Source organism: Bidens hawaiensis, unplaced genomic scaffold (assembly GCF_021521415.1).
Source record: "Bidens hawaiensis isolate Kalapana, Puna unplaced genomic scaffold, B.hawaiensis_p1.1 tig00004242_1, whole genome shotgun sequence".
In the NCBI taxonomy this organism is placed as follows: Eukaryota; Viridiplantae; Streptophyta; class Magnoliopsida; order Asterales; family Asteraceae; genus Bidens; species Bidens hawaiensis.
The window spans coordinates 1,975,623-1,986,921 of NW_027491253.1; the positions used below are offsets into that span (position 1 = coordinate 1,975,623).

At 35.6% G+C, this 11,299-nt stretch overlaps 1 protein-coding gene across 1 annotated transcript; it reads left to right on the top strand.

The window, feature by feature from the left end:
* Positions 1–3,483: 3,483 nt before the first annotated feature.
* LOC143625923 (mitochondrial Rho GTPase 2-like) lies at positions 3,484–10,752 on the top strand. The gene is made up of 14 exons (XM_077096141.1): positions 3,484–3,699; positions 3,794–3,926; positions 4,035–4,184; positions 4,519–4,695; positions 4,787–5,038; positions 5,154–5,222; positions 5,533–5,588; positions 6,117–6,198; positions 6,890–7,101; positions 7,204–7,273; positions 7,604–7,716; positions 9,056–9,206; positions 9,275–9,461; positions 10,478–10,752. The coding sequence occupies exons 1-14, from the start codon at positions 3,491–3,493 to the stop codon at positions 10,552–10,554; spliced, it is 1,938 nt and encodes a 645-aa protein (XP_076952256.1). The 5' UTR covers positions 3,484–3,490; the 3' UTR covers positions 10,555–10,752.
* Positions 10,753–11,299: the final 547 nt, after the last annotated feature.

Sequence of the window (11,299 nt, forward strand, 5' to 3'; positions counted from 1 at the left end):
TTTGATGGTCCCTTATAGTGTAGTGGCTTGGGGCTTTTGAACTGGACATTCTCAGTGCTTAACACTTGTGAAGGCGTTTTAGTGAGGGGGTCCATATTCTTGGTATAGGTCTGTTAGGATCTCTGCCACCTTCCCTCTTGTCACCCTCTCCGCGATTACGAATGTCTTTTTGGGGCTGGGGTGAGCTTGGTTGCGCCTGCTTTTCTGCGGGAGAAAAATTGGTTTGTTGCAACCTGGACCATACAGAGTTTTGTTTGCCCCTTCTTTCGTTGTTGCGCGGTGCCTCTGCTTGATGCTCTCTTTCTCTTGCTCTATCTTGGGCAATTTGTTTTTCATTTCGCGCGAAGACTCGCGATGCTTCCATAAGCTTAACCCAAGTGGTTGGCATGCCATCTCTGCTCACGAGAGCTCTGCGGAGTTGATCACTGCGCGCACCTTGTATAAAGGCCACGCGCAAGAGTTGCTCAGTGATACCTCCAATGGCAAGAGATTCCTGATTGAAACGAGTTATGTAGTCTTCAATCGTTTCATCATTCCTGCGCACGCAGTGCATGATGTCATCAGGGTCGCGCGTGTGTCTGCGCTGCTGTACGAAGTGAGCTTGGAACTTTTCCAACAGCTCTTCGAACCCATCGATTTGTCCAGTCGGCAAGCTTTCGAACCAGACACGCGCCGCGCCCGTAAGGCAGCGAGCAAACATGTGACACCATGTTGGCATCGTCCAGCTTTCTAGGTTTCCAGTGTTATAAAAACCTTGTAAGAAATCGTCTGGATCTGTTGTGCCGTCATATTTGCCCAAACCACTTGGCATCTTGGTTTTGTGCTGAATGGGAGCCTTCGCGATGCGCTCAGTGAATTTTGAATGCTTCACCAAGGTGGCTGGCCTGTATGGTGTGGTTACGTCCACTTGCCCTCTCCGTCATATTCAGTAGTCGTGTCGATCTCTCCTGCTAGTTAGTAATGGTCAATGGTGTACTCTCGGGTTAATGATATATTTCTAGTATGTGTTTTTCTTATGTAGTCCTTTGTTATCGTGTACTTGCTTTTAATGTCGTCGTTAATGAATATCTACTTTTTCGATCCTCTTTTATTACTTACACATGCATGTTTTGCTTGTTCATGATGTTTTTTTGGTAGAGGAGAGAAATGATCTCATCCATTACAAACTGAAAACGTACCTTTAATGCACCATTGATGCATATGTCAATATGTGTAAAACGAGACCTTACTCAATGGGACTTTTCAATGTATTTCTTATTTTAGCAATAACCGGTTGGTGTTGCATTAACTTATGAGTTAATTAATTTGCACCTAGAATGTTACACATGTGATGTCACACTATTTATTGGCCCGTAAAAAGATAGATGCCTAAGAATTAACCCAATTATTCACTAATAAAAATAAAACAGATCTACTTTAATTTGTTCTTTTGTTCTTTAATAAATCATTAAGTATCACTTCAACTTTTACATAATCATAGCCAAATATATGATATGAACCATCAAGAGGGTACAATTAATTTCCTCTCGCGTTTAAGAACATTTCTTAAATTGCAATAGCAATCAAGGAAGTTTGTATCATTTGGTTTAATCTTCGTAAGGATAGATCGCAATGAAATTTGACTAAAGTTTGATATCATCATAGTTTAAAACTGTAAAGATTGATCTAAGAGTCTTAGGAATTGTGAGCCATCACCGCGATCCATAACAAGACAATCCATGTGCATGGTTGGAAGATGTTCTCTCTACAAGAATGCACATGTGACATGCAGGTGTGACATCAGCTTACATTTCGAAAATTAAGGGTGATTTGAATGTCTAGTTAAATGATAAATGTTTTTTGTGTAACGAAAAATACCACAAGAAATAGATTTATAGAACACACAAATAGTAATATTCACATCCTTGTGCTAGTCCTAAAATCACCTATTTGCCTTGCCAAACCTCGGTAATACATATACCTCTATTTTGGTTATATCAATCACCGGGTGAAGCTTCGATTTGGCAACATCTTCATCTTGTTACATTTAAGTAAAATGAAAGATACACTATGCTTCATTAAGAGTAATACCCACTATTAAGACCTTCGATACTCCATTTAAAGGAGTCATAACTCTTGTGACTAAATATGACCTATTAAGACATTATAAACAAATACGTTTCACTAGGATCATATATTATTTATTATGACATAATCTACAACCCAGTACGACATCTTAAACCCCATGATGCTTCATTAGGAGCTATATGGTCTTTTAAGACCAAATATGTTCCCATTATGACATGCTGCTAATTCATTGCAACCTAATACGAATATACATAACACAATCTAACATATTAAGACTAGCACCTAGTTAAGCCATATGATACTTCATCAATGGCTATATCTCCTAAGGCCTAATATGACCCATTAAGATACGTATATGCTATTGCAACTTATTAAGGTATATCATACCCACGTTAAGACGTATCATGTTTATCAAGCGTTAAGACCTAACATGGTGTATTAAGACCATGTGCGCCATATAAACTCATGATCACCACCTAATATGAGTCATTTATAGTAAACTATACGTTATATTAAATCTATGATTACGTACAAAGAGCTATAAATTAAGACTCAACATGTCCCGTTTAGACAAGCATACACCATTATAGCCAATTTGAGCTATTAGAATTCGTTAGTACCTAATTTGAACTATTCCACAAAATCTAATCATTTAATACATAATATGAGCTCCTATTTATAACTTTAATCTATAAATACTTTTCTTGCAAGGTTTACTATAAATCAACTGTTTTTATTTATTAACTTTATTTATCGGTTAACCTTATATATTATAACATACTAAAAATGCAGTTGAATATAGAAAATTCAAAATTATCCAGCTTATTTTTCCAAAACTAATTTAACAAAAAAGATATTTACTTAAATCTACAAAAAGCAAACAACAAACAATAATAATAAACACACGTCACACGTAATGCAGGACGAAATGGGTTTAGAAAAAATCATACGGAAGGCATTACATGTGGTTTGGGCTAAGGTGGAGAATCGGAGATGATGCGACAAGAGATACAAGAGAGGGAGCACACAACGCTTGACATGACCGTTTCGATTTAACGATGCAACAAAGAAGAATGAAACAAAACATAAAAGAAGAACGAGAACGCAACATTTAACCACAAGTCTCAAAAGTCAAAACATCTTCTTCACCCTTTTCATGAGACGAGACTTGACTTGTCACCATTTCCACATTCAACTCAAAAGGCGTCTCCATCAACACACATTATAAATCATTCATTACCCCGTCAAACCCTAGCTCACCGGCAATCAACAACCACACTAATCCTCCAAATTCATCAAATCATCCGTGTTTTCACTACAGGTATATCACCAGTTCTATAGATCTCACCTAACTAACTATTCACTTGCTCAATTTTCAACTTATAGTGTCTTATACGTCATTTCTCGCCTCTGTAGCTGTTAAATGTCCGGCGGCTCACCGATTCCAACTCGCCGGACTACCGTCCGCGTGGTAGTCGTCGGCGATCGCGGCACCGGCAAGTCAAGCCTAATTGCGGCAGCTGCATCGGAGAGTTTTCCGGAGACTGTGTCACCTGTGCTTCCTCCTACTCGTCTTCCGGCCGATTATTATCCGGATGCTGTTCCTGTCACGATAATTGACACGGCGTCTAGGTTTAATTTGTGTATTTTTTGTTATTGAGTTGTTTGATTAGTTGAATTATGCGGTTGTTTATTGTTAGGTTTGTGTGTGGATTTGTTAATGTAGTTTGGAAGGTAAGGCTAAGTTAGAGGAAGAGTTGAAGCGAGCGGATGCTGTGGTGGTAACTTATGCTTGTGATAAACCGGAAACGCTTACTCGGCTTCAGACGTTCTGGATTCCGGAAGTTCGTCGACTGAAGGTTTTGTATTAATTTGTATTTATTTATTTAATGATGTATGTATTTAGTTGTTTGAATATTGGAAGGGGAATGCGAGATTTGATTAGTGTTTTGTGTATGTGTGTACAGGTGAAGGTGCCGGTGATTGTGGTTGGTTGCAAGCTAGATTTGCGTGATGAGCATTATCCAGTGAGTCTAGAGCAGGTGATGGCTCCGATAATGCAACAGTTTAGGGAGATCGAAACTTGTATAGAGTGCTCTGCAGCTAACCTTGTGCAGGTATGAAATTTGGTTTAAGTTCAATTAATAAAGTTCGAAGCAAACCTATGCAATGTGTTTTGATGCTTTATGATTTAGCGATAAACCTATAGTCGCACTGGGAATTTGTGTTCCTTTCAGTGGATTTTCTTGTGAATGCATCTAGATCATAAAGACAGTTCCACCAGATTGAGCTTGTTGTATTGGTAAAGTTAGGTCATTTTGTGATATTTTTATCTTATACTGTTCCTGCATGCATCTGGAGAAATTAGAATGTATGAGTTTTGTTTGCTGCATCTTTAGTCTTACTTTCTCTCAGGAGTAGATATGCAACCTTATATATCTTGTTTTGTAGGTACCAGAGGTCTTTTACTATGCACAAAAATCAGTGCTTCATCCAACTGCCCCATTGTTTGATCAAGAATCTCAAACTCTGAGACCCAGATGTATAAGAGCACTAAAAAGGATATTTATTCTTTGTGATTGTGATATGGACGGTTCCCTAAATGATAGCGAGTTGAATGAGTTTCAGGTAATTTTCATCTGCTATATTGCATGATAAGAAAGTTTCATACTTTTGTCTTATGATGAGTTATATATCTTCTTTTCTGTTTTCATGGCAGGTTAAGTGTTTCAATGCACCTCTACAACCTGCTGAAGTAGTGGGTGTTAAGAGAGTTGTTCAAGAGAAGGTCCCGGAAGGGGTCAATGACTTTGGGCTTACCCTAACAGGGTTTCTTTTTCTCCATGCACTATTTATCGAGAAAGGTCGCCTTGAGACAACGTGGACCGTCTTGCGTAAATTTGGGTACAATGATGATATTGAACTTCGTAAGGAGAATCTTCCAGTTCCATCTAAAAAGGCTCCTGACCAGGTTATGCTCTTAAAAACTCAAGTAAAATGTATACATGATCAGTTTTGCTGATATTCTAATACACATATAATATCTAAATTGGCAATAATCTTTTATTGGTTTTGTGTCCATGTAGAGTGTTGAGTTGACTAATGAAGCTCTAGACTTCCTTATGGGGATTTTTAGTTTGTTCGATTCTAACAATGTACGCATTTCTCTCACGTCGTATTCTTAGTTCTTTTTCATCATTATTAACTACATTTTAGATCTTTACTGAATGACTGCTTAGTTAATATTCAGTGTTTTTATTTCTGTATGTTAAATAGCTTAAAAACAGTGATATACTCATTCTCTTCATTTACTATGACCCATGCCTTTGTAGTGAACTCCCTGTTTTATAGCTTTTGAAGTTATTTGTTTATGTTATTATTATTCTTTGAACTGAAGGTTACATACTGAAGCTTCTAGCTGATATAAATGCATATGTCTCATATATAACTGTTTTCACCTTCTAGGATGGAGCTCTACAAGATTCTGAGCTTGATGAGCTGTTTTCAACTGCACCCGAAAGGTTGGTTGGTTTTCAATTTTATGTTTGCGTTCATTTGATCCTTCATGGTGTCGGTTAGGCCATTGCATTTGGTATTTTTTTCCTTCCGTTTGACCTTGTTTTTTCTTTAATTGCATATGTTTCATTCATACTGAGTTATAGATTCGTGTAAAGCATGATTGATGAAGTTTCTCTTCTAATGCACACATATAAATAGGCATGTAAACGAACCGAACAAACACGAAGGGAGCTTATGCGTGTTTGTTCTTCTAACTTTAACCGAACACATGAACAAACACGTAGAAGAACACTAGCAAGTGAAGCATAATGTGTCCATCTTCTGTCCTTATTCCTTTTTTGGAAGTTATGGCATAAAGTCATCTATGCCATATGTAGAATCTACAAAAAGCCAGATGAATTATATAACTTTCAGCACAAACGCTACCTATTACAGTTTTTGATTTAAGTAAAAAACATTTGTTGTGACTCACTCCATTGACTAGTTATAAGCTCAATGATCATTTATTCTAATCTATTTTCTCTTTTCAGTCCTTGGGATGAAGCTCCATACAAGAATAGCATGGAGAGAACTGAATTCGGGGATATACGACTTTCTGCGTTTCTCTCTCAGGTGCGTGTCATATTACATGGGGGATGTAATACTTGAATATACATAAATGGCTTATTACTAGCTATTAATATAATTTCTCATCATCTTGACTTTATGTTTTTGAAGTTTTGACCGTATCTAACATTTGTAAGTTTAGATCACTTTCTATACATGCATTTGAATACAACTTTGTTGAAAGAGTAATTTCATATTTTCCATGTTTAGCCTACTGTATAAGAAGATCTATTTCTATACTGTAGCAAATTAATGGATCTAAAATGGACTCTTTCTCATTTGTTGTAGATGTGGATCCTTTATTTTTCATCCTGCTGTTATCGGTAAAACATATGCTATATAATCATCTTGCTGTTATCAGTAAAACATATGCTATATAAAGCCACATATATAAGTAAGATATACAGAAAAGAAACTTGGATCAGTATAGGATCAATAATGCAAGTCTATTCAAGCTATAACTTTAACGGGTCAAATGGGTAAAATAAGAAGTATAGAATGAAACAGCCAGTAACCTTCCAGATCATTCTATTCAATATTACGGAAATAATATAATCTTTGTAATCATATTTGACAGACAATTTTTCAAATATTTTGGTTGAAAAGCTTAATGGCAATTATATTGGCTTTTAGGTGTTGTATTGTTTAAATTGTCTATATAGCTACGCGTATACTGACATTGCATTCATGATTTCAGTGGGCCTTGATGACGTTACTCGATCCAGCAAAAAGTTTGGCCTATCTGATATACCTAGGATATACTAATGACCCCGCAACAGCACTCTGTCTTACTAGGAAAAGAACCTTAGATGTTAAAAAACAACAATCAGAGAGACATGTTTTTCAGTGCTATGTGTTTGGACCCAAACATGCTGGCAAGTCTTCCCTGCTAAATTCCTTTGTTGGAAGGTAATTCTCTAAAGCTTTTTCTATTTCGAAAGTTTGCTAAATGTTCTAAAGTTCATAAGTTTGTTTCGTCTGTTATATCTTATGAAGGTTGTTTACTTTCAGGCCTTTTCAAAACTCGCATGGCTCAAATAGCTATCAATCTTATACAGTTAATGCTGTTGACCAGCTTCGGGTAAGATTTCATTCTTGAAAAACTGAAAAAGTGATTTAGAAGTGTGCTTGATACCAGTGTATTAAAAAGTTATCTTCTGATTTGATTATTTTTTAGAGATGGAAAATAGGCTGGCAGGCGTAGTTGAGTAATAGGTTAAAGGGGTTGACTTTTTATCTGAGTCAAAATTTAACGAGTTGGGTCAGGAACTCTTAACACTTTTTTGACTAAATCTATAATTATTGAGTAATAGATTAAAGGGGTTGACTTTTTATAATTACGTAAAGTGCTTTAGGAGATTTTTGACCCATTTGACCAAATCCACCCGTTCTCTCCAACTTTTCTATACAGGGAACTAAGAAGACTCTTGTATTGCGTGAGATTCTAGAAGATGATGTCAAACAGTTTCTATCTAGTAAGGACTCCTTGGCTGCCTGCGATGTAGCAGTTTTCGTTTATGACAGGTCAGCTTCATGCTATACGTTAAAAAAACATGGTGACTGTTGAAGTGCTCATACATATGTTGGAAAAGTCTACATAGGAATAAAACAGAAAACATGTTCATAAGCCTTATAATGTTGAAATTGTTATATTTACATAACAAATGACCTTATGTCAGTTCAATCTTGTGGATTGAAGAACTTACAATGATATCTCTTTGTAAAAAACCTGCAAGTATACGGTTTTAAAACTATATTGTGAATTGAAACTATAAAAATCCTTGCTACAAGTACAGACCAGTAATAAACAGGCAGATTGGGTATCAGGTCAAAATGGGTTCAGTTTAATACAGGCAACTTTTATGTGAAAGTCAAAAGACTCAAAACAGGGATACATGACAGATTGGATTCCTGACCCACCCGTCAACATCTTTCTCCCGACTTACTAACATTTTTACAACAAAAGGTATATTAGTAAAAAATGATATAATCTTTTTTAGGCAAAATGACTTCTAATTACCTGTTTTGAAACACCACGTTGGATTGCTGACCCATCAACAGTGCCTTTTTTGACCAAAATCTATGCTATTAAAAAAATGATATTATCTTCTTAAACATTCTTAAACAAAGTGACTGCTAATTTACCTGTTTTGAAACTATATTATTGAAACACACACTGAATTGGTTGGTTTCATATCTTGCTAACTTCTAGTATCTTACCTGTTTTGACTTGTTATTGATTAAATGCTACCGAATTGACCCATTTCCATGTAATTTGGTTGACAGTGCCACCTAGGCATGGAAACGAACCAAACGTTCAATGAACTTTTCCTACATCGTTCTACAAGTTCGTTTATCTATGTTTTTTAATAAACGAAGGACACGTAGAATTTTGTTTGTTCATTTGGTTAACCGAATGAACATAAATACATGCATTGCTCGTTCTTTTATGTCCGTTAAGGTTCGTTTACATTCGTTCCATTTAAATTTGTTTTGTTTGTTCGTTTATATGTTAATTTTGATTCTTTAGGTTCATTACAATTGTCTAGTTTATGAAATTTTAATATCATATATTACTTATTACAATTTGGTCTACTTTTATTAATTTTTTAGGCTCAACAGATTGATGTTTACATTTATTTTTAATTGGTTTTTGGGTTTTGCTCAGTTATGTTTATATGTGTTAAGCTCGTATATGGTCACTTGTGTCCGTTTGCTTACTTAGTGAACCGTTCGTCTGTTGTCTTAATGAACGAACATGAATGATATACTACCAAATTAACGGTTTCAAAATTACTACTTCTAGTCTTGGCCTTTTGGGTAACATAGTAATATTCATATAATATCTAATTGGTTGTTACAGTTCGGATGAATATTCCTTAAAAAGAGCATCAGAATTTCTTATGGATGTGGCTAGGCGAGGTGAAGACACCGGTTACGGTGTGCCATGTCTTTTTGTTGCTGCTAAGGATGACGTGGATTCTTACCCAATGGCAACCCGGGATTCAGAAGCGGTAATTAACTTATCTTTAAAAAATTTCTTACCATGAATGGACGTTACACTCACTTCAGTTTGCTCTAGATTTGTCGAGAATTGAAAATAGATGCACCCATTCGTATCAGCATAAAGAAACGGGAGATGAATAATATCTTTTGGAGGATTGTAAATGCAGCTGAACGTTGTCATTTGAGTATCCCAGAAACCGAGTATGGAAGAAACATGAAGCAGTATCGTCGTATTGTTAATCGCTCTCTCGTGCTTGCTTCGGGTAAAACTTCAAAATCATTTTAACTTAACATACTAGTAACTTAACCCCTTGAAGGTCACATGGTTCGAACCAAATCAAAAACCGAAAATTTGGTTTTTGAATTTTTGAAAACCGTTTGGTTTCGGTTTAGGTTCAGTTTTACCAATTAGGCATGAATTTTCTGGGCCGGAAAAACTTTTTGGCCCAAATAAGAAAATCTGGGTGTAAATCTTTTTGCTAGTTAATGATTAATTGATTATACAGTGATTATACATTTGGTCTAAAATATTTAGGGTACATATTTATTAAAAAAGAAAATCGATTAGTTTGGTTCGGTTTCTTTGGTTTTAGTTACATGCAGAACCATAACCCAACCGAAAGTGCGTTTTTTATGAAAAAGTAAAACCAAGCCGTCTGTTTTTGTTTGGTTTGGTTATTTCGCTTTGTTTGGCTACGGGTTGCTTTTTTCGGTTTTTGAACACCCCTACCTCTGGTTATCATGGTATTGGTGGGCCCCATGAGATTTCCCTATGCACTACGCTTACCTGACTCTCGGGAAGGATGCAAACGTTTAGTTATTATAATAATTTCGTATTCAAAATAAAATATTTTTGGGTCTATTAAGCAGCTTTGGCTTTGTTTGATTTTTTTTCTTTCAACATTCTAGTACATAGTTTTATTTATGTATTTACTTTCCTTATTTTTTCTTTTTTGTATTTTACGTTTATATATTTCCAATTTGAATTGATGCATTTTTTTATTATATGTTTTAGGAAAAAATATTTAACATCAATCTTATATTTATATTTTGTTTCTGTTTAGTAAGTAGTTTTAATATGGTGAAGTTAATTGTTTTTAAAATTTAAATAAGAGTAAATGATGAATGAGGGGTGTGACATTGGTTGAATGAGTGAATGAATGATGAGGGTGGTGACGTGGCGTTGAGGTAGTAGCATAATATCAGAAACTGCAACCTGTTATTTCTTTTTACCTTATATTACACTGCTGTTTATATAACTTTAGCTACAAATTTGCAGTTGGTGCGGCTGCAGCTGTAATTGCATTGGCAGCATACCGAACATATGCTTCAAGGAAGAGTCACTCCGCTAGTTAGATTAAACATTAAAGTATCAAAGTATCAGCTCCTGTATTATAGGATCCAGAAATAAGCGGTTGGTCGATTGCTTAACATTTTTCCGTCCGTTTTAAACTGCATTTGTACAAAGAATAGTTTCAACTCTCCTAGGTCCTAGTTCTTAGCTATGGTCGGTTGGTTGTTTATTTATGTTTGCAATTTTTTCTGTCTATTGAAACTCGGTTTTTGCTAGTATCTCAATTTCCTATTGATCTTGAAAAAAAAGGTCCAATAACTGAGGCGAAATTGTTGGCGTGCATAGTGAAAATGACATCCTAAGGTTTGTATGTTTGCACCAATTGGAGATTAATAAAAAAGGGTAAAAGGTGAAGATATTGTTGTCCAGATTTTGATAAGAAAGAAATCAATATAGTGGTGGAGGTGATGGTGGTATATGTATCAATCTCTGATTGGTCCATTAGATGTTTGTTGACCCCAAAAAGATTTCATATTTCTCAATTATTTTGTTTCAGAATTTAATGAGGGAGGGGGGGGGGGGGGGGTAAGTTTGCAGTGTGATTGGATTCGGTTTGGATGGACGATCAAACGAAATTCATCTGTTGGTGTGGATTCAGGTGTTTTGGTGAGTTTTTTAATTTTGCTTATTTGTTTATTTGATTTTTGAGAAGCTTTATTTTGAAGCTTTTAAAGGACCTTTGTCAAACACTTTTTGTTTTTCAAAAATCAAATAAATTGATAAGCAAATTTGAAAAGCTCATTCTAA

Bases quoted from the DNA above. Each gene is read 5' to 3' on its own strand.
- LOC143625923 (XM_077096141.1), top strand. From the start codon at position 3,491: ATGTCCGGCGGCTCACCGATTCCAACTCGCCGGACTACCGTCCGCGTG. The intron at 7,102-7,203 runs GTAATTCTCTAA...GTTTACTTTCAG, and splicing joins CTAAATTCCTTTGTTGGAAG to GCCTTTTCAAAACTCGCATG. The intron at 7,717-9,055 runs GTCAGCTTCATG...TGGTTGTTACAG, and splicing joins GCAGTTTTCGTTTATGACAG to TTCGGATGAATATTCCTTAA.